This window comes from Cottoperca gobio, chromosome 24 (genome assembly GCF_900634415.1).
Source record: "Cottoperca gobio chromosome 24, fCotGob3.1, whole genome shotgun sequence".
Classification (NCBI taxonomy): Eukaryota; Metazoa; Chordata; class Actinopteri; order Perciformes; family Bovichtidae; genus Cottoperca; species Cottoperca gobio.
Genome location: NC_041378.1, coordinates 5,465,197 through 5,488,757, shown reverse-complemented (window position 1 = coordinate 5,488,757; position 23,561 = coordinate 5,465,197). Strand labels below are relative to the sequence as shown.

At 41.8% G+C, this 23,561-nt stretch overlaps 1 protein-coding gene across 5 annotated transcripts in view; it reads right to left on the bottom strand.

Moving 5' to 3' along the window:
• Positions 1 to 1,354: 1,354 nt before the first annotated feature.
• The window catches only part of gphnb (gephyrin b), a 69,211-nt gene continuing 47,004 nt past the window's right edge, over positions 1,355 to 23,561 (bottom strand). The window contains exons 10-26 of one of the 5 annotated variants that reach the window (XM_029463006.1): positions 21,594 to 21,668; positions 17,513 to 17,569; positions 14,330 to 14,372; positions 12,890 to 13,027; positions 10,183 to 10,275; positions 8,775 to 8,830; positions 8,130 to 8,249; positions 7,808 to 7,866; positions 6,932 to 7,085; positions 6,801 to 6,821; positions 5,217 to 5,338; positions 5,038 to 5,125; positions 4,635 to 4,708; positions 4,347 to 4,414; positions 4,123 to 4,226; positions 2,955 to 3,051; positions 1,355 to 2,522 (exon numbers count right to left, since the gene is read on the bottom strand). In XM_029463006.1, coding sequence (XP_029318866.1) covers positions 2,389 to 2,522; positions 2,955 to 3,051; positions 4,123 to 4,226; positions 4,347 to 4,414; positions 4,635 to 4,708; positions 5,038 to 5,125; positions 5,217 to 5,338; positions 6,801 to 6,821; positions 6,932 to 7,085; positions 7,808 to 7,866; positions 8,130 to 8,249; positions 8,775 to 8,830; positions 10,183 to 10,275; positions 12,890 to 13,027; positions 14,330 to 14,372; positions 17,513 to 17,569; positions 21,594 to 21,668 — 1,503 coding nt within the window. In that variant the 3' untranslated portion in view covers positions 1,355 to 2,388. The remainder of the gene's footprint in view (positions 2,523 to 2,954; positions 3,052 to 4,122; positions 4,227 to 4,346; positions 4,415 to 4,634; positions 4,709 to 5,037; positions 5,126 to 5,216; positions 5,339 to 6,800; positions 6,822 to 6,931; positions 7,086 to 7,807; positions 7,867 to 8,129; positions 8,250 to 8,774; positions 8,831 to 10,182; positions 10,276 to 12,889; positions 13,028 to 14,329; positions 14,373 to 17,512; positions 17,570 to 21,593; positions 21,669 to 23,561) is intronic. The other 4 variants (XM_029463007.1, XM_029463008.1, XM_029463010.1 and 1 more) reach the window with 4 other exon arrangements.

The window sequence follows — 23,561 nt, the reverse complement described above, 5'->3', positions numbered from 1 at the left end:
CATCCCGTCATCTATATGTTTCTTTTATAGCCTCAAAGTATCTTGGAAAATTAAAAACTCATGGAGCCATAACAGAGATTAAATGCTCGGCTAATCTCTTGCTATTCTGTCAGCGTATCCTCTAATAAATAGACGTACACTTATTGCACTTGAGGGTATGAAGAATTTGCCGTTATTTTCTAAAACCATCTTCACACTGATCCCCTTACATACCCATTCAGATAGATGAATTCAACTAAGTTCTTGTCACAGCACTATTAATCATCACAAACTAATGGGATCTACTGTCATTTTACCTTACAGAGCAGAACAGAAACTGTCTAATCTCATGCAGCCTCAGAAATATCTACACCAAAGCCTGAAGCTGCCTTTTTCCTGCTGTATTTTCTATTAGGTTAATCCTTTCTGACACCTCTGTGCTTAACCTTCTTTTCCTCATTAGGCAATCTCCTGCCAGTTCCCGATTCTTAAATACTTACCTTCCTAGAAAGAGAGACAGTTAAAATCCCCTTTGCTTTGCAGCACTTCATTCAAATGCAGCTGTTTTTTCTTTGTTCATCTAAGAAGCAGTGGTGGATGAAGTACTCAGATGGATGAAAGAAGAAAAATCTAATTCTGCTACACATTTATATTCATTTTTGGACTTTTGCTAATCTCCATTTGTAAAATATCAGATGATTTTTACCTCTTTGGGCCTCGAACGGCTATTTAAACTAAACCATGTGAGAATTTTAGAGAGGAATTATGTGTTTGGTGGAGCTTTTAACAACTCAGACAGAACAATCTGAAACAGGAGAAGGGCCCAAACTAGACACTTTCTTTTTTTTGTAAAAGGTAAAAAGCCACAAAAGGTTTGGGAACCTCTGGTTTAATCGTTCAAAATGAAAGGTATTTTATAATCTTTTAATATAAAACCTTAATCTGAAAAGAGTAAAATAGTAAAATAGAAGTATAAAGTTGCATAAAATGGAAATATTTAAGTCAAGTATCTCATAATTGTACTTTCACAGGACTTTTGCTGAGTATATCTCAGAAAACCTTCATATTAATGCAATTAAACACATTCACATTTGGGAACTGTATCCACATGGAGCTCGAAAATGGTTGTTAAGGAAGGTAAGACCATTACTCATTCATTCATAATTCATGCACTTTCTCTAACCTTCAGGATACCTGAAACTTTAGTACCAAAGAAGAAAATCACTATTTTTTCTTTCGATATATTTTATTAAAAAAGGAAAACCAACAAGAACTTTTTTTACATAATGATCAAGGATTTTTATTATCTTAGTCTCTTTCATCAGTTTCATATCATTACAGAAAATGTTATAGTACAGCGTTGTTCAATGTCTCCTCATTGCTTAATAATTTCCTTAGGAGTGCTGGTCACATATATCTGTACAATATGGTTCTTATTTTTTTTCTGTACATTTTTTGTGAAGTTGGTTAAAAAGGCTGTCAGCACTTAAAGAAGCTGTTTCTTTTCTTTCTTTTTTTATATTCTTAAATAGTTGATCAAATAAAAGATTATTTTTCCCAGGTTAAGCCTGCCCCTGGGGGGGGGGGGGTTTGGGGCAGAGTTTACACCCGGTCACCGTGAATATAAGGAAGCTTCAGGGTCTGGGCAGACTGGGGTGTGCCCCCCCACCTCCCCATCCCAACATCACCTCTTCCCTGCCCAGGCATTTGGCACTGCGCACATAAACAAGACTCACAAGATAAACAACAAGCAAAGCTCTTTGTGAAGCCATTATGATGCATACTAATGAGAGAAAAACAGAAGTGTCACCTTGATGGGCGCTCAAAAGAGGAAGTGGTCTTGATGTGCCCCCTCTTCCTTTTAGCTGAGCACCGTGGGAAATCTGGAGTCTTCCTCAATGTTTTCTTCATTTTCAAAAAACAGATTATTTTTTTCCACTAAAGATGAGAAAATAATAATTTTCTTTTTTTGTCCTGGCAGGCACCTACAGCTGTCTATTAAAATGCTACTGCTATAGATAAGGTCTAGCATTGAACACACAAAGCAATTGCAATGAAAGGAACGAAGTTGCCTTAATATAATAATGATAATAAGAAGAATAATGATAATAATAATAAGAATAATCATAATAATATATTACAGAATAAATCTCTTTTTATAATTAGATTTTTTCATTAAAAGTTATATTTTCTTTGTTTGAAATACTATAATCTTTTTAAATTAATTTTTTCATATGTATCTAGGTTGTGATCAAGATGTTGACTATACCTCAACGTTATCCAAATCAATAAAAACTAGCTGTGCCGTTGCATATTACAGAATAGTCAATGATATGTGGACATGCACCGTGAACCATCCATTCCAACCCTCGCTATATGACGCCGACGCTCCGTCCCTCTGTGATGACATCATAGCCGGCCGATGACCATGACGTCAACCACCTCGCCCTTGTGCAGCTCCACGTATTGCTCTGTTTTCGGAGGTAGCATCAGGAGCCCGTTAGCACTGCGCATGCTCATCAGCCTGCTGCTCACCTGGTTCCCTGCAGCAGAGAGAGACGGCAAAACATTTAAACATCAGAATCCATGAAGGAAATTGATTATAATAAAAATGATTAAGTCGTGCAGTTTGACCTGTCAGTTGTCTTGCCTTTCACTGTCAAACGGGCTAATATTAAAATACTTAAAAGTCAGTTTACATCAGTTAAAAGCAGGGTTGTGGTATGGAATAATGTTTACTTCAGGAACCAGGAAGTCTTGCTAAATATTAGGTGGTGCAGACAGGCACTTCTTCATTATATAGGCATTATACATGTATTCTTCGAGCAATAACTGACCAATGCGTAGCTCGAAGAATACATTTATATATTGAGTGCCTTGTTTCTTTTGCACCACTTAATATTGAACTTTTTTTTTTTAACCTTCACCTGCCTTACTAAAGATCATCTGTTCTTCTGTTGTACATGAAAAACTACCTGTGCTCTGTGCCCACGGCAGAGGCTCTTGGTGATGCCATGTCAGAATGCAGCGGTGGTATTCAGGGCGAGGGTCCAACTTCACATCACAAGACAACTAGAGAAAAAACAAACATTGTAAATGATTACGATGAATGTCACCAGCTTACCTTCTTCACCGTGGGTGTTTGTTTGTCAGAGGAATTTCATATAGTGTAGAAACATATACAAAATTGTCTCTTTTTGCGTGATTTCTTTTCAGTATTGTGATACCTACATTTTGACTGTTGAAAGTTCTAATAAATAATAAATAAATAATGAAACAGAGGAGAGAATACAATATCTGACTACGTAACTCTCTGTTCAAAGGATACAGTTGACTGATTGCTCTCAGATAATTCTCTTTATATTGTCCGATGATGCAAACTCCACTGTTGTGCAATACTTTTGCACATTTTTAAAAACGGTATATATTTTCTAATCGGCAAACAGAAAGCAGTGGAAACTCATCCAACTTTATTGGCAAAGGTAAAGGTTTCTGCAGAGTACTATTTGACCTGGGTCTGATGCCATCAGCTGAGGGAAACTGTCTGGCTACATCTGTGCGTCCGGGCCATCGGTCCCACCGCCGAGTGGCAGTAATGCATTCAAGTTGATCTCTAACTGCTTTATAACAGCAAATGATGTGGCACAGTTCTCTGGATAGCACCCATGATGGCAGGCGACCAGACATCTCACTTGATGCTCCTTGGGAACACAGTGTGTGTGATATTATTATGATTTTTCTTGCTCTACAAAATATGAATATTCATGAACAGGGAGCAGGCCTTCAGGTCAGAGTGGGCAGTGATTGCTTCCTCTGCCAAGTCAATGCAAAACACAGTGGTCATTAGTATGCATCAAGTAAATGGAATCATGAGTTAAGATGCAATGGACTGCGATGATTCACCCTGGAACTTTATGTTCCCATGTTTCCCCTCTGCATCTCGATGTTCACATATTGGAAGAGGAAGGATGTTTTTGCACACAGCGGCTGGTTCTACCTTTCAGTGGAGACCTCGTGTCTGGTCATTAAACAGAAAAGAAACCCCCACTTCTGTAACCACGAGTGCCTCAACTGATGATGAACTTTGACATTGTGTGTCTTGGCCAGAGAGTCAGGATTCCCTGGTTGCCCTGTGCATCCTACCCTCGCTTTGATGATGGTGGGCCTAGGGTCCAAAATGCCCTGCATCTTCCTCAAGGCAGGGATGACAAAAAGATTACAGGTGACAACAGCGGACACGGGGTTTCCTAGGACGAATGGACGGACAGAGAGAGGACGGCGACAAGAGAAAAGAGAGGGAGAAATATATGAGAAACACTTCTTCAGAAACAGCGGAGTGAATCACTCTTTCTCTCAACTTCACACACTACCTGGGAGGGCAAAGATTAGTTTGCGAGCACCGTCCATGTCCAAGGTGGCAAATGTTGTTGGGAGACTGAAAAAAAACCAAAAAAACACACGTTGATTATTTTGATTTCAACCATTATAATTAATCCTGCATCAATTCCTCAGTGTCTCACATTGTGTATCACTTCCCAGAATACTTTTTTTATTTTAGTGTACTGTCACACCTGATATTTACACTGAAATCTCTATTTTAATTTTATGTTAAGCACTTAATAACTGTACTGTTGCATGACAATTCATTTTCTTACCCTGGTTTCATGAATACACGACCAAAATGGATCTGAGCATGAAGATCAATATCCAGCACCTGCTTAAGGTAGTCCTAAAAAGACATTTACAAACATTTAACAACACAAAAGAGCAGTACATTTAAAAAAAGAAAATATATATATATATTTGAAATAGTTTTAAAATACTTTAAATAATATTATATTATATATTAAGTAATTTTATTTAAAAATTAAATTAAATAAATATTTGTTCTGTATTATTGTTACTATATCAATGTCATAAATAAGTTAACAGACAAAAAAGTATCTGTTTTCTTTAAATAATCATTTACTCTAAAATAAAGGTTGTCATTCTCCCCTTCCACCACAAGGTGTCAGTAAAAGACAATGTCTTGATTGGCTGTGTGCACTGCCATCATACCTTCTCTCCCATGGACACTCCTCCTGAGGTGATGATGACATCAGCACGGCTGATGCCTTCATTCAGAGCGTTGAGAAGGTCATCGGGGCTGCGGGGCACAGAGAAACACAGTGTAGGATAGTAGTAGGTAGTACAGGAAGATGAAGATGAACAAGTACAGTATAAACACGACGGCGTACTTGTCTCCCACGATGCCCAGATTGATGGTAGGATAACCGTGCTCCTGGATAGTGGCCAGCAAGGTGGAGCGATTGCTGTCCCTGATCTTCCCAGGATGGAGGTCGTCTTCTGGGTTCAGCAGCTACCACGACACACGGGGAGAATTTAAACGTTAGAAACACTTCTTATACATTCAAAAGCCGTCCTTTTTTAAGGTCAGTGTGAGTAGATCTGGCTGTAACATTATTCTGGAAATATTCTTATCTCTTTGGGTGGGTATAGAAATAATTATTCAGCTAGACATGGAGGTTAACACCTTTGTTGGCAAACATCCTTTGATTTCTATCATATTATTACTATATTTAGCCGGCTCTTGGCACCAAATGGACTGGTTCTTAAAAATAGGACGATACAGTGACTGCCAGAAATTGCCAGTCTGCGGTTTCAGGCGATCATTCGGTGTTACTCGTTTTTTTTTTTTAAATACCGCTCAAAATGATTAATCGATCAGTCGATTGACATGAAAATTAATTGCCATACAATCAATTAATTGTTCAAATTATTTAGCAAGCAAAAACGCCATTCATTCTCTGGTTCTTGCTTTTCCAATAGGTTTTGAGGTGTTGGTGAGACAAAACGAGCAATTTGAAGACATCAACCGTGGCTCTGGGAACTTGTGATAAATGACTAATCGATTAATTGAAAAAAAGAATCAATAGAATATAAATATGGAATGAACAATGAAAAAAATCATTAGTTGCAGCACTACATTCAAACAAAACCAAAAACAACTTCTAAATCAATTACTTGCAGGTCTTGTCGATACACGAGTAACTGGAGAGTAACGTTATGTCTTTTATTTTCTACTTTTCATATAGGAACTGCAAATCTGAACTTTCTGTTTCTTTGAGGAGAAGTCTTCAGGATGAGGAAACGTCAACAAGCACTGCTAATTACTACATTTATTAAAGGAAAGCAACACCACGAATGAACATGCATTTAATTCAGCAGGTTCACAGTGGCTTTATGGGCAGACATACTGCATACTTTCAGTTGTAAATGCCAGCTCTGGACAGATATTCCAGTGTTTCTTCATCTGTAGCATTAGCACAGAGAAGGTACTCAAAATCTAGATGGTCCAATTAACATTGCTGCGGGTAGAGTGTGCTAAAATCCTCTATTAAATCGGACTTGCTCAAAAGGAGGGGAGATGAGGACAATAGCACTTTCAGTTTGGAATGTGGCCATGGAGTAGGTGACTCACGGCTGATTTACACGACTCAGACACATCTGCACAGCACCGAGAACAAGGTGTTATGGGTATCTAGAGTCTGCTGAGGATCTCCATGAAGGTTACACACCCAATGAAATTTAAACTGCACCATCAGTCACACAGAAAATGCACAAATATGATCCCAGCGTTTAAAGGAAACCACCTGGTCACAGATAAACACATTCTTCACAACTGAAAGCACACATGAAACGGTTGAGTGCGCATTCAGCTCTGAATGTTGTGCTGGTGTCCGCAGTCAAAGCAAACAATGTTGATTGTGCATAAATATGAACGAGGTATGCTGTCAGAGAAGACGGCACGTTGTTTTTACCTTTAGCAGCTGAGGCCGAACCTTTTTTGGCAAATACAGATACAGTGTTGGGTTGAGTGCACGAGGCTTACAACCCAAATGAAAATAAAACTTTTAGACGAAAACATGCAAGTTGTTCTCACGCCTCTTACCTCATTTCCTGTGGACATGACGGCCACCACAGGGAATTTCTGGACCTCCACCTCTGTGACTCCCACAGTGGCCAGAAGACCAATCTCAGAGGGGCCCATGTGGGTGCCCTTTGCAAGCACACACTCCCCACGCTTAATGTCATGACCGATGGGCCTATAAGAGGGCGGCAAAGTTTAGAGGAAAAGAAAGAGAGAAAGGGAAGAATGTGTCATTTAAATGTACCGAAGACCCTGAATGTAGCACGAGGGGTGTCGCGATATTGACGATAAGGAATTATTGATATCATGTTAATAATACACATTTGATAAAATGGTGTGAATAATCCAGCGCCTCTTAAATCATTTCCCTTTCTTTCTTTTTGTACGATTTTGTAAAGTTATGCTTACAAACTCTCTCTCCACCTCCCTACACCTGATTTTGAGTAATTAATTAGCCAAGAAAGAGAAAGAAATGCACAATGTTAAAGCATAAAAGCAGTATAATTAGTTATATTGATATGATGATAATATCATTGGCACAAACTCTTTTAGCCACGAAAATCTTAGAGTGAAAATGTGATATTGTGACCGCCCTGTGTAGCACAAACAAACAACCAGTAATGATGTTAATAAAAGATCAAGGAAGATCAAAGTGACATGGCAGCAGTTTAACCAAAACATTAACTGTGCTTTCAATAACCCTTTCAACCTTTTGAGTTTTGATTTTAAATATTCTCACTGTACTTTGTTATCAGTTTGACACAGCTCACTATGAGATGTACACTAAACACATGGACTAGAAAACAAAACGTTGGCCGAGTAATGACCGATTACGGTATTTGATGAATAAAAAGGTGATTCTGATTTTGGATTCTTAATAACAAACAATGCACTGACCTGATGTCCTGCCCCGGGCGAGCCTGCACCAGGATTCGTACCTCCAGCTCCTCTGTGCCCTGAAAGACAAACCATCTGTCAGATCCATCAAAGTGAACAGACACCGTTTTCCTCGGACTATATTAGACCAACATGCGTTGGGTGATTCTGCTCATCTCCGGGCTAAACTTGCTCTCAGTGACATTTAAAAATACCAGAATCCATTTTCAGTTGCTATGGTGTTGGCGTGGACTCTAAATAGTATCTGTATTAAAGTAAATGTGAGTCAAAAGTTGACCTTAACGCCGATTCTGACATCTAAAAGACCAGAAGTCAGACTTACGTCTTCAGACTCGCGGAGCAGCTCAGTGTCTTCCACCTGCACCACAGCGTCGGCCCCGCATGGGATAGGGGCACCCGTCGTCACCCTCATCACCTGTCCAGGCATCACTGTGTGGGTGGGCTGCACAGAGACACAGACAGAGCAAACTGCTGTCATGGCTTTATCCTTTTAACTTTATATTTTTGTCCTATCATTATCAGTTAAAGACAGATTTGAGCCAAACATTAAACAAATGAAGTAAAATATCATTTGTAGGCATAATAAGCGATACAAGGGGGCATGAATAGAGTAGGTGTTTGAATGTGTGCTGATTTTGTTCACGATGAGAGGTCGAGGTAGTCAATAAATCTCTGTAGCCTAGTCTTGTCTCGGAGGTCTAATCTGTTTCATAAGTTTGGCAGCACTTTGACTTTTTTTTTCCGCCACACTTTGGGGTGAAGGGCTTTTCATCACCTGCTAAGGGAACACACTGGTGAGCAATTGCAGCTGGTCAAGGCGTGAGGTGAAGGACAAAAGTGAAGTACTTTATTTTCATACACAGGTTGTGTGGGTGTTTGCGTGACAGTGACTGTTTTAGTGTGTGAGGGTCTTTTTTTGTGAGCCAGAGAAAGCATGTGTGTCTAAAGTGTCAACGTGGGCGCGGACCTGCTCTCCAGCTTGGGACTCTCCAATGATGAAGCGGTCGCCCGGGCCGTCAGCCGCTAAAATAAAAGAAAGATTTAATAGCATTTTACATGTGTGCAGCTGAAAATGTGTGTGTGTGTAGGAGTGTGTCATTTAGTTGAGTCATGTTATTTCAGTGGGCTACAGAAAGAACAAACAGGAAGAGAAGGAGAGAGAGAGCGAGACATCAACATTTGATGTTCTTTAATTAAACATCTCAAACACAGACACAGTATTATAAATGCAAGCAGGCCTCAAAGATCACAGAACTCTCTCCTTCTGCACTTTAAAAATAATAATGTGTGCCTTCATTTAACATGTAATCTTAACTAAAGGATTAAATGCTTCTGCATTGGTTATAAAAAAAAATGTCTTCCACTCTTGGAAAACCAACAGAAATCTGTTGCTGAGTTAAAAACAAGTTTCACAAATTGACACAATGTAAACGAAGCGTTTTCACCATTTACAACTCTTCAGATCAAGCCGCATAACCAAGACTAATTCATTCAGTTTTGGGGGGGGGGGGGTTGCAGGTTTTTAAAAGAGCAAAAATACGACTGTGCTCTGGAGAAAGCAATAGGTTATTGGCTCCTTCCACACCCTCAGTCTAGGCACTAAAATCTCTAAAATCTGCACATGTACGCCTCGGCAGGCGCCAAACCCTCAGGACAAGATGCATAAAATCCAGAGAGACTTGTGGTGTTCTGCTCCTCCTACTCCATCAGCAAGAGCCAACAGCAGATGTTACATGCAAGAGTTGTTCAGCCGCCTGGAGCCAGCAAGCTGCCACCCTCCTCTCCAGGTTAACAGGGCCCTCAATACTTCCCAGGACTCTCAGCCACTGTAGAAATTCAACTTTGCCTCGATTTCACCTAAAAGAAAATGCTCTAAGGGTTAGTGCAGCCGTAGTAATGAAACACATCTCTCTGAGCCGAGGTGAACCCCGTATCTCCTGCCACTCACTACCCCCTGGCAGCTCCATGTCCCACAATGCAAAGCGTTAATCTCCCCTCAGTTCACGTTGGTAGAAGTAGCCCTCACATGCGTACTGTCCTGTTCATCTCTAACACTGGTTAGTTCTTCAGCTTTATCTGATTGTTTTAAGGAACAGTCATTGTACCTATGGAGCAGAACATGGGCTCTACCAATAATTGTTGGTTATACATAAAAAAAAGCGTATATTATAATTAGTTTATGGTGTTAATTATTAAAGTGAAATTGTACATAAGAGAGAGATTTTAATGGTGTGTTTTTGAGGCCTAAATATTAGTTTGAATATTTAAACGGTTGTTTCACAGCGTATCCACATTGTTTTAGCAAAACGGACTCTAATGCCAAATCTGAGACGGGAACATATTTCAAATCACCTGCCGTAATGTACGGTACTTACCTCTCACAGCATAACCGTCCTTGACAGAGGCAGGGAAGGGTGGCAGGTTGTCTTTGGCATAAACGTCCTGAGCCAGGACTCGACCCATCCCATCTGTGGGAGAAGAGGAAGAACATGGGTATGAGGAGAGGAGGAGAAGCTGGGCGAAGGGTGGCGGAGGGAGAGAGCGACAGCTGGAGAGAGAAAGAGAGACAGAGAGGCAGAGGGTGAGGGAGACAGTGCATCGGATTCAGATGGAGATACAGAGAGGCATATGCGCCGGAGGTGTGTGTGTATACTATGTGTGTGTGTTTTAAAAGAGACACAGAGTGTGACACCGCGCATCAGGATCTCTCCGCATGACTCACCACCTGACCAGCACACACACACACACACACACACACACACACACACACAGCTTTACTGATTCACATACAACAAGTGGAGGCTTGCAAGTGTCTCTATCCAAATTTCTTAAGCAGCCAGACAACTTAAAACACTCAGGAAACATTTGTGTAGGCAGAACAGAGACTCTGCACAGAGACAATAGCTCAGAGAGAGAGAGAGAGAGAGAGAGAGAGAGAGAGAGAGAGAGAGAGAGAGAGAGAGAGAGAGAGAGAGAGAGAGAGAGAGAGAGAGGGAAGGAAGGAAAGAAAGACATTAAAAAAAACAGAGGCAGAGTGGGTGGAGGAGAAAAATCCTAGCACTAAAAATACCGTAAGCTGCTATGTGACTATATATAGCATTTCTCAGAGTCTTTATGCTATGATTATGTGGGTGTTAATATGAAGATCTAAGCTTTGATATCAATGAACAAAAATATGCATGTACACCCACACACATGCATACACACATCAGCTTACTCAAAGTCATAACGAGCGGCTGTACATAATGCATCTTCGTCGTAGAGGAAGACACGCGAGCCTATTGGACGTGCACGATCCTCCCATCTTTTTTATTATTATTATTTTTTTTTTAAGTCGACAGCATCTCATCGGTGTTTTCACAACCGCTACTCCTTCCAAGCCGCTATTCAAACAGCTTGTTAAAAGCGATGTGTTGAAGCAGAGTTGTGAATAAAAATAGAACAGAGGTTGTTGCCGAAGCTGAAATATGTGTTTTGATCAGATGCTTTGCGAAACATCACTTACAGTAGACCCGGGCTTTTAAAAGAGTTACATGATGGTAATTAAACAAAAGGGGAATTGTGACTCGTCCAAAAATAATCTGCTAGAACGATCTGAAATATTACATGCACACTCATGCTAAACATACGAGACATGTGCGCATATTCTTGCATAAAGATAGATTGAAATTCAATACACGCACACGCACACACACACACACACACACACACACACACACACACACACACACACACGCACACCCCTCTCTCTAAATCCAGCAGGGGAGCTGCTCCAGCTGTTGTCTCTCTAAATATTTCATCTCTCATGTCCCATCTTCCTCTCCTCCTCTCCCCAATGTCCTCCTCCCAGCTGTGCTCCTGCAAATCATGCAATTCCCTCCCTTCTCCAGGAACATGAAACATCCCTTTACACCTGGGAAAAGAAAGTCTCCCTTCTACCATCATTGATCTAGACGTCATGTGCGCCGCCGCCGCCGCCGCCGCCGCCGCAGGGTGTTATTGCACCCAATCTTCGTTACCCCATCCTCAGAATTAAACAGTGTGTGTTTCCCCCTCTGGCCCTCAGCTTGGCTCTGTGTCACCCTCCGCTGGCGCCGAGGCCACTTTGCCACAAGGCTGACTAGACCCACGGGGGCTAAACTAACTTCTCTGTGCATGTTTCTATCTGTGTAAGTCTGTTTAGACATGCACATTTATAAAACATGCATTGAATACATGCAATAAAACGTATTACATCAGGGTCAAATTGGCTATACGTAACTGTATATATTGTTATATTTTATTTCATTTTATTCTATTTTAATTGAAATGAATGTATATGTGTGTTTAGTGTGAAGGAGCAACAACGTGCATTTGATTGTGCAACCCTGTGTTTTACCTTGAACCTTGTAACCCTGTGAAATATAAAAATAAACATTGAATGTGTTTTACCTGCAACATGTGACTATAGAGACATTATGTATGTATATTTTATTATATACGTATAAGAACCAAAACAATGAGCTGAAAAATGCTAAAATGCAGAATCAGTGATTGTTCTCTTTGTTTGGTTTATCACTGTACCCCTTCCACATACAGGATATAATATACATATATTTATATTGATTATAGCATCTTTATTGACTCCCACTCTGTTCCATACATGTAAATGTTTAACACAATAAAAAACACCATGAAGAGACCATTTAAAATAGTCTTTTCTTTCTTAAGGAGCAGTAAATGTAACATGAACCATAAGGAAAGGGTTGTTAGTTGTGTGTCCAAGTACAGTTGTGTGTGCGTGCATCTGTCTGTGTGAGTGACACTGTAGCATGCAGACACAGACTGCTGATTCAGCGAGGTGTCTAGTCGTGGACAGAGACTGTTTAAATGCTGTCATGTGAACTTAGAGAGCGTGTGTGTTGCTACATCGATCTGAAAGGTTTGACACTTCAACATCCCCAGCATGCTGAGGGGCTGATGTCAGCAGACATAATGGGAAGGTGAAGCGGAGATGTCAGAAGGCAAGATGAAGGCATTTAGGACATTTAAGTGGGTGTGAAGAAGGTTTGCTAGATCTGCAGGGTTTTCTGTCCTCCTCACCTCTGTAGTTGATGATCTCAGTGCCCAGGACGACGGTCATCTCCAGCACAGTGATGAAGGCCTTGTCCATGGAGGTGAGGGGGAAGGGGGACATACGGTGCCTCCGGGCCACCTTGGTGATGTCCACTGCACTGTGACCTGGGAAGACATGTGACATTACATGAAATACAGGAACATTATAACGTATAATATATCGACTGATTGTATTTATTATCTGCAACAAGTTTAGACAAACACTAGTTTACTTAATGTTAATTGTCATAATCTTTCCTATTTCTGCATACATTAGTATTTTTAGGACACTAAAGAGTGTATACATGTACACATAAATAAAGTGAAATATAGTAAGTATACACATAAAGTAAATATAGTGCATTGGGTAGAGAACAGGGAGTGATTTCAGACATAGCTCTAGGCCCAAGCTTTGAAATTAAAGCAGAGCAAAGCCAAAATCAAATAAACTTGAGTCCACTCACCCTTTTTAGCATTTTAATTCTTTAATAAGACAGTTTGAAAGTTGAGAGAAAGATAGAGAGGGGAGGGAGAGAACTCCGCTGGGACTCAATCCAGAGACGGGCTCCAAAGGCAGGCAGGGAACTGAACCACTCAACTATCTCTGGAGACAAAAAAACTGTATTTTAAGAATTTTCTTTTGGCCCAAGAGCCACAAAAAAAGTAAAAAAAAAAAATCTACTTATAAATTCAAACTGATCTGAGCGCATTGGGTTTTGCAGATGCAGCAGTAAAGGTCGAATTCCAAAACTTGCATGCAAAACAAACTCATTTATAAATAAACACATGTAACCTGATGTGTTTCCACGTCACTGTCACCAAGATAACTGGATTAATTTATTTCTCCCAGTGCATGTGTGCAATAGCACAATTTAAACACCATGAGGAAGGATTGGCAGGAAATAGTCCTGTTTGTTTGCACAATCTGTGGAACCCAGCTGCATGATAGAAGTGCTCGATAGCAGCCATGTTGGTCTAATAATACCTCTCTAATAATTCCAAAGGTAAAAGGAACAAAGCAAGGTGTAACTAATATGTAATCTGCTCTCTCTCTCCTTCTCTCCCTGCCTTGCTCTCCCTCTCCCTCTCCGCCTCACAGCGAAGAATAGGTGCTGTGCATTGATTTCCTTTGACCCAATTTCTCTCCTTTAAACATACACTTACGCTTCCACAGCATATTCTGATGCTTAACATGAGGCTTAACAACCTCTGGCAAAACATCACGCACGCCACACAAAAGGCCGTGCAAACGCAGCAGCCACACACAAACCATGCTCGCATTATCACGTCACACGAGCAGTTGGAATCTATTTATGCGTGTTGGAGAGCACACATTGTGACATACAGATATAACACAGAGGAAAGAGAGAGAGAGAGAGAGAGAGAGAGAGAGAGAGAGCGCTTTTGAATCGGGAACTTAGTACTCACTTGATCTTAGGATATTTTCTTTGCTGTTGCATCGTGACTGCACCTAAAGATGGAGAGGGCGATTGGGAGAGAGACGAAGGGCAAAAGGAGAGAGAGAGAGAGAGAGAGAGAGAGAGAGAGAGAGAGAGAGAGCAGAGGTAGTGGTAATTTAAGATAAACCGGGCTGCTCTTTTGACATGCTTGAGTTGAGAAGCTGTGTGCTCAACAATCAGAAGCACGGGCAAGAGCCGTGTCACACTACACTGTGCACTTTGTCCTGCTGTTGTGGGGAGACGGCTGCATCTCCTGCATTACCATTATCATCACTTACTGTACACTACATCATCAAATCACAGGTGATATTCACACTGATAAATGCACTGACATGTCACATCACTATTATATATCGAAGCACTACAAAGGAGTGTATGGACAAAGGCAACAACATACAGAGTGACAATATCGTATCACACAAGGTCATAACAGATGTAGTAACTGTGCAACGGTGTCACATCAAATGTGGTGGAAATGTAGTGTCGAGTATAGATAGTGGCTGTTCAGATGTGGTGCAGGACGGTAAGGTTTCTCTGGAGATCGCTGATGCGGCGTGACAGCTGCACTAGTGCTTTACTACCTGTAATCTATGGCAAGGTGAGGGAGGAGAGCAGAGGGGGTTTAAACTGGGCTGAGCTTCCCAAAAGCATCTTGCTGCCGTTTATGACTAATATGTCTTTGGCACATTAATTAATGTGGGGACAGTTAGTAGCCTCCATCTCATGTTAGCGCTGCTCAAAATAAAGACCACATTCCCCATAAACCCTGTTTCCTTTAGTCAAAAAGAGGATATTAGTCGTCAAAATTCAACGTATTTGTATTGTTCCTGTTGGTTTGCAGGCAGGATTCATACAAAATTCCTTTTCTTTTCTTGTTAAGCAATGATCTGGCATAAATAATATGTCCCAATTCCATACCACATACTCATACTGTGAGGTGAAGTATGTACTATAAACTCATTGTCATACAGTTGTTTAAAATAAACAAGACATCAAGGTAGTTTTGTACAAACACTGATGCACTTAATGCACCGACTGACATCGATCAAACTGACTTTGAAACACGACCTCCTGTTAAGACAAACAAAAAGAAAGCAAATTGTTTCTCCAAAGATTTCATTCAGCACACTTTTTCCTGAGCTTTCATGCTTTCTCATACACTGTCTTCATCAGAGGATGAAGTTTGCCCAGTTGACATGGAGAGGGAATCTATTGACGTCAAGCTCAGCTGTTATGCTTTTCTTTGAGTTGAAAGAGTAAAGAATGAACCTTTTTGTTTTTGTTTGTCTTCCCAGCAATGCATTCTGGGACAACATATTGTACTCTATAAATAAATACTGACTTTTTCTGAGTATACTTAATGTTTTCAGTGTGAACACACAACAGTACATACTCATTGGAGTGGAACTGGGACACATCTAAGACCATCGTCCTGTTGGACATCGTAAAGTAGATCTGAGCTTCTTCATGGTATTTAATCACTTTGGACATCATTTAAAATGCGATGCATATAATTAGTGGCGAATGAAAACGAGATAAAAAAAAAAGGCTGTACAATAGGTGGCAACTGTCACGTAGAAGTGCCACATGGACATACCAACACTCTCTCATCTCACCTCCTGGTGATCATGCTGTTAATGGTATTTATAGAAAACTAACATAAGGCCATTACATTGATGTTAGAGAAGCTAAACTGCACTTATAAACAGCAACCATATACGACTTCTTATCAAGCAGATGCTGCGTTACAGTGTGAACATGTTTTTGGGAAGCTCAGCCTTCGGGAAGGACTAAGTAAGGGAAGGAGAATCACAAGTTGCAAGTTAACAGGCTGCAAGATTGGCACAGGATCGCATTATTTCTTTATACAACTACACCAAATAGTCACCAAAACATCGAGCCAAAATCAATTTGGGTGCCAACATTTTACAATCTGTAGAACTTCAGGGCATATATTTAAACTTAAGTGTCTTTTGGCCAATAGTAAGTAAGACTTCTTTGCTTTCTATTTGTCTTCGTGACCTGACTGTCTTTTTACCTTTAGATGTGTTGACTTGCATAACTAATCCCTGTCTGTCAGTCTGTCTACCCTGACATGTCTGGTAGTCCTACTTCCCTTTGCTGCAACCGCTGCATCTCAATAACACACATAAGTTGGGTGTGGGTGGTGTGTGGTGTATGGAGAACCAGAACACCCATGGTGAAGGTGAAGGTCTCTCTACCCCACCCACCCAGCCACCCCGTTCTCCCTCCTCCCCTCCCTCACCGCCGTCATAACTAGGCTAACACTGTGACACCACTGGGCACCAAACAGCCGAGGTGAGAGGGTGGGAGATGGGAGGTGGGGCAAGGTGTGTGGGATGGTGGAGGAGGAGGGATGGAGAGACAGAGAGATAGAAAAACACCAAGTAGGTAGACACAGAGAGAGAGAGAGAGAGAGAGAGAGAGAGAGAGAGAGAGAGAGAGAGAGAGAGAGAGAGAGAGAGAGAGAGAGACCGAGGGTGGCAGGATGAGGATCAGCATGACGTGGTCCCACAGCCCGGAAAGAAAAGAAACAAACAAAAACAGGAAGCACGGACTAGACAGACTTCACTAAACTACAGAGCCGAGACACAGCAGAAAGGAGGGAAAACAGGAGGAAAAGAACAAAAACAATAAAGACCGCTTGAGCGGCCTGATGGCATCTACTTAACATACATCCAGCACACCAGACATAGCTACTGAAAGCAGAGCATGTTAACCGGAGAGACAGAAACAGAGACAGACAGATGGAGGGAGAGAAAGATAGACAGCCAGAGAAAGTGAACAAGTAGAGACAGGAAACCGACCTGGGAGACGGAGCAAGGAAGACTCCTAACGGACCGGACAGAGGAACAGTGAGACAGAGTGAACGACAGACAGATTGAGGACGAGAAGGAGACCAGTGGCAACAGACAGATAGAGAGACACAGAGAGAGAGAGAGAGAGAGAGAGAGAGAGAGAGAGAGAGAGAGAGAGAGTGAGCGAGAGCTAGAGAGATAGCGAGGCAAGCGAGGAGGGAGAGGGAGAGGGGGGGGGGGGAGGGGGGTTCACAGAGCGGGGCGTTTGTTTTGCGCGCTCCTCGGAGGAGGGTGAGGGAAAGGCAAGGAGGGGAGGGGGGCGGGATAGTTACTCGAGAGCTGAAGGTCCTCCTGCGATCATCTTTAAGCCCCTCCAACCTACACTGGAGCTAGTGGAGATAAAGCATCGAATCACAGGCATCAGTGCATCTGTCCCGGCAACCACAACACTACAGACAGACAGACAGACAAGACAGACAGACGGACGGACAGACGGACGAAGGGACAAACAGACAGACAGGCATCCACTACGACAAGCAACCCTAGCAGGAGAAGGGAGCAGCAAGGAGAGAACTTGGATAGAAAGAAAGAGAAAAAAGATAGAAAGAAAGCGCAGTGGGCTTTCAGGTGGCAAAATGCACCCTGCGGCAGCCATACTGGAGGCCCTGGGAGCGCTTTAAAAAGACGAACAGCTGAAAACATTTAGAATTATACAACTTTCTCAACACAAATTCTGTTTTAAAAATTTATTTTTGTGCTGTTTTTGACCTAGAAGTAATAACTTGGCCAACGATGAGCAACAATAACGTTATCCGGCTGGATATCTTCTATATTTTTCATTAAAGAATTGATACTACTAACAAGCCTCTGTACTCAATATACTGTGTACATTGTTGCACTGGGTGACATGTTCCTTCATTACCAAGAAAACACACACTGAGGTGTATTCTATGTCAATCCCACAGACTGTACACACCATCCTGCTGCTGTAAATACTTACTAAAGTTTCAAACTACAACTCTTTCGAGGTGTATTTTGAGACTTTGAGTGGAGACAAGATCCAGGAGGATGAGCACTTAAGACATGACAGTTTACTGTGTCACAATAAAAACCTTTTCAGACTCCTCACAGTTTTACTGAACCGAGATGAACCACACGAAATCCGCTATCTGTTCTTTTAGCTTACTTATTTTTTTGTTTGTTGTATAAAGACTATTTAGGGGACCTCCATGATGGCACCAGCTGTGGTTGATAGGAGATTTGTACCACATCTGCACAGCCCTCATACAGAGAGAGGGAGAGATATGACGGGAAAAAAAAAAAGACAGAAAAAAGACAAAGGTGGGGATTAAGGGAGCTAAATACAGCTACAGCAAGACACAGATAAAACTTGCAGACATTGAAAAGCACATATGAAAACTAACGATCGACAGCTAGGACATTTTCGTACAAGGTGTGCCTTGCTAAAAAAAAAAAAACTGCAAAAGACATCTAAAATTTGAAAAAGAAGACACGATTAACTCAGAACAATTACATCAGAAGCTCACTACCTAGCTAGTCTCTTAAAACACACAGACAAACCACAAGAATCACAAATGTTCTACTTCCTAATCCAGTTTCACATATGCCTCTATAGTAATGTGTCATTCATCTGTGCTGCAGCTGAGGGTTAATGCAGTAAATATACAGTCACCAATCTAACAAACAGCTAAAAAACCTGGATGCAGTGTGGAGTGATGACACTAAGACTGACACGGGTGGAAAACAAGACCTCAGAATGGCAAAGAAATTGCTAAGTAGAAAAAGATCATACCATCAGAGAGCCATGGGGGGGAGACAGTTTGCATATGGAGATGAACACAGTGGTAAAAGCTACCGGAAGTGTGCGTAAGGAAGTGAGGAGAGTTTGTGGAGAATGAGTGCAGAAGCAGAATGGGGTGTTTTTGGACGTAGAGGGAGGGGGGGGGGGGAGGGGGGGGGGGGGCAAAGAAAGCAGACTGTCAAACACTCTCACACTCATTTCTAATCTACCCTCCACTGCAATCCCCCCCCGTTACTGGTGAGAGACTGACCAAGTGAGAGAAGAGAATGAGATCAAATGAGGGATGCAAAAACACACACACACACACACACACACACACACACACACACACACACACACACACACACACACACACACACACACACACACAAACACAAGGAGAACAGGTTGGAAAGGCCTGTCACTAAGCAAAAATATATGAATTAAAGTCACTGAGAGCCATCGTTGATATATCCGTGTGTATGTGTGTGTGTGTGTGTGTGTGTGTGTGTGTGTGTGTGTGTGTGTGTGTCTGAGGATTTTGACTTCACTCTTCTTAATGGCACGTCGCAGTATGCTCGGAATGCAGACACACACACACACACACACACACACACACAGACACACACACAAAAAACAGCGGCCCCCATGCCAGAAACACTAATCACTGTACACGCCAACCCCGTTGTCACCACGGAAACAGCCTGACGACGGGTTGTCATGGAGATGTGCCAGGAAGATCAATGGGGAGCGAGCGGCGGCGGTCTACGGGTACAGAATAGTGAGCGTGGCCAGGTCAGCGAGACACGTGGCTCCAGGGGCTGCGAGCCGCATGGGGGAAAAAATCGATGGGGCCAATAACCAGCTGGCCGAGGAGACGCTCCAGGAAATGATGGGATGCAACCTCTGCGGTGCTGAGCTCAGCACAAAACAAAGGAGCTGTCAGACAAATTATGCAAAAAGGGGAAGATTTATCCGTCCGCCGTGAGGAGGAGAGGGACAGGGCAAGGGAGGCTCGTCTGAACCGGCTTCAACCGCCTCGCCCCGCGGGACGGGGCAAGAGAGGGAGAGGGATGGAGCAGAGGACAAAACGCTGGAGTGATAGCGACACAGTAGTAGAGGGCAGGACCAAATGCGACTGTGGCAATCCAAAGGCAAGTCCTCCTCCCTAGGGAGGCAAGAGCCTGAGGGGGGGAAACGACAGCCAAGGACTCTGCTCTCTCCACTGACTGCTGAGCTTTCTTGGCTTCTCTTGTGGTTCCCAATTTCTTCATCATCTGTTAATCCAGACACACACTCGCATGCACAAATCCAGACAAGGTACATACACACAGACACGCTCATACACTCTGCAGAAAACAAAACACTACAACATCACCAGCCACTAATGCACAAATCACATCAAATGACCAGATGGGTGATAAATGGGAGAGAATGAGTGCTGGTGGAGATCCTGAGAGAGGCAATGGGGAGGAATGTTGCTGATTACAAAAGGTGGTGATACACAGGGCAACTTCTAGAGCAACTCTGAGGGGCAACACTGTCCGACTCAAGCGTTGCTTTACCATGTTTCTTTTGACTTTTAATCACATTTGTTATTCCGCCCACGATATTGCCATGTGTATCACCACACTAACTCGAAAACCTTTCTCTGAATGACCTATGCACTACACACCTCCCCCTGTAGAAATATGTTGTATGGGGAAGTGTAAAATGTGTGTTTGTGTTCAGAGACTAAAACCCCCTTTCCACCTGGTCCTTACAGGCAATCTGTATCGGGATAATGATATCACCTCACTGACCTTTGCTTTTAGACCTGGTATCAATAAGCATTCTTACTATCTCAATTTTGTTGTGATCAGATCTCAATATGCAAATTAGGTAGGACTCGTTAACAAACACGGCATATTCCAGGTCAATGGACGGGATGCTGCTGTATGAGCAGTACATATGCTTCCTTTGGACGGCTTCATATAGCTTCATACAGCAGGAACAGGCCATGTAGGGTGTACAAATATATAATTTATAAGGCGAACAACCGTACAGCTGACATCACATTTTGATTAAAAATATTGCTAAATCTCTAAAAAGGTGCATGGAAGCAGAGCCCTGCCTGCTTTACAGCAGTGAGGTGAGCACTGAGAATACAGCATATACATACATCTAATGTGAAATAACTAAAGCTAAAAGATTGTGTGTTCATGTATAAATGTAAGGTATCCAGACACAGATCACATGTTCATACCACGTGTAAATGGGGTCTACTCTATCACTATAACCCTGATTTGATGTTTCGCACTGTGACATCTTCTGGATTCTCCCTTTACAGCTGAACATAAGCCACCATATACTGTGTGTATCGTATCTGTTGTTCTTGGAGTATCAGCAAAGACATTAAACTAAAGTAAGAGCAGTTTCGCTAACGTGTTCCAGCGCTACATGCTATAACAAGGGGTTGCCCAGTGCGATCTTGTCTAAAATGTTACGTGTGCCTCTCCCTGCCTGTGTGCGTGTGTGCAGGTGTGTGTCACTAGTGTGGTGAGGTGTTTTGTGGGATGCCAGTGGCCTGCATGCCGGTAGATAAGAGGTTGGTAGAAGGTTAGCGGGTTTACCTGGTCCAAGGTAGAGTACCTTGACTTGAGCGTGATGACCTCATCCAGGTGAGCCCTGAATTCTCTCCGTGAGGCCTGGGGGAAGCCACAGGATAGTCACTCACCTTCATGCCACACACACTCTCTCACACAGGTGCAGGCAACAGGCATGCACGCCCACTCTGATCAACACAACATATCAGTTAGTGGTGCTTTTAAAAACACAGTTGCTGACACAGTCTCTTTCAGTTTAGCACACAAGCACACACACACACACACACACACACACACACACACACACACACACACACACATCCCAGAACTAAGCCAGTACCTGACACACATTCTGCATCAAAGGAAATTTAAGAATACAAAGAAATGGCATAACAACTAGAAAAACACTAACCACCAACAACACAACAAAAACCAAAGATGGATGAAGAACAGAACCAGTTCAGTGGATTTTCACAACAGTTTCAGTCGAGCGCTGCGACTGAGGGCACTTTTCTCTAGAAGTGTGTGTTGCAAGTGGAAGTTAGGAAGTGAACCCAAGTGAGTGCTTGACTCCCGGCCGTATCCAACGCCTCTGTCTGGCAACAGCTGGGAGAGCAGAGACAGAGTACAAGTGATGGCAGGCGCAGTGACCTGTTTGGTAATGAACATTCAATTGTACTGCTGCGAGCACAGTAATTGGATTACAATTACTTTAGGGGAAAAGAGGCAATGCTTGGGCTCTTTGGTCGTGTTTTTGCCATGATAATTTGGATCTAAAATAAGGTAGAGAAAAAACATGAAACATATGTGATGGCACTGACAATACAGCCTGAACGATACTAGATATTTTTGAGGCCAATCTGGTAACAATATTTGAAAAAAAAAGATAGCGATCAATAAACTGACATGAATAAAGATCTCTTAAATTGAGTTATTAAATGGTTTATGCCAAGAGATGCAAATAGACAAAGAGCAATTAAAGCAGTATATTTTAAGCAACATGCGTCACTGGAAATGTTATGAATATCAATAAAAAAATAAAAGATTCTACAAAAATATATTTAAAGTTGTGAGAAGAAAAATTTAAATATTTAAAAAAGCTTATATTCACTTTATTGATTTATGCTGATCATCATAAACATTAAATTCTAAATTCTATAAAGTGTATTTGGTATTTCTGTGCTTCAATTATGGCTGACAAACTTAATAATTTCAATATATGTGTGAAAAGATAAAATCGGTGTAGATGTTTGGCTCTAAAACATATTACAAGTAATGTTATCTAATTACAGTGATGTAATCTGTTTCAAAATAGGACAGTAATTGCATTATAATTACTTTTTTGGAAAAGAGATGATCTTTTGCACATTTTCTACTTCGACAAATGAAGATGAATGATCTCAAAGCCTGCGCCATAGAAATACGATTAAAGCAAACATTACCTCCCAACACCTTTGAGATGGACATTATTTTTTGAAGTCTTCGGTCTTAAGCTTCCAAACTCTTTTCCAGATTTCATTACTGCGCAATTACAGGTAATCAATGGACTCCGATATCTTATTGGACAAGTGTCAGCGCTCTTCCACGCCCTTGCACTGAGGCCAAGTCTTTATCACTTAAAGATCAGAGTCATTGGAGCCTGACCAGAGTAACAAGCAGGAGAGATGCAAAGGCTTACAGCACATTTACCGGGCCTTTTCTCTTTTGCAAGATGCTGTGTGTGTGTGTGTGTGTGTGTGTGTGTGTGTGTGTGTGTGTGAGAGAGGCCCTTTTAAAGGAACTGAGGTGTGCACACACACTTTGTTTGTGCGAGCAATATCACTTTCATTCAAATACATAATTCAAGCATCTTTCAACTTCAATTCTGAGGTTGAAACGCAGTGGAGGAATATGCCAAGTGATGGAGGTTTGTTTATTTTTAGAGGGTGTGTGAGTGTGCAAACAAGGCGAGGGGTTAGATACAGTACGTGTACCAGAGTGACGTTTTACTACAAG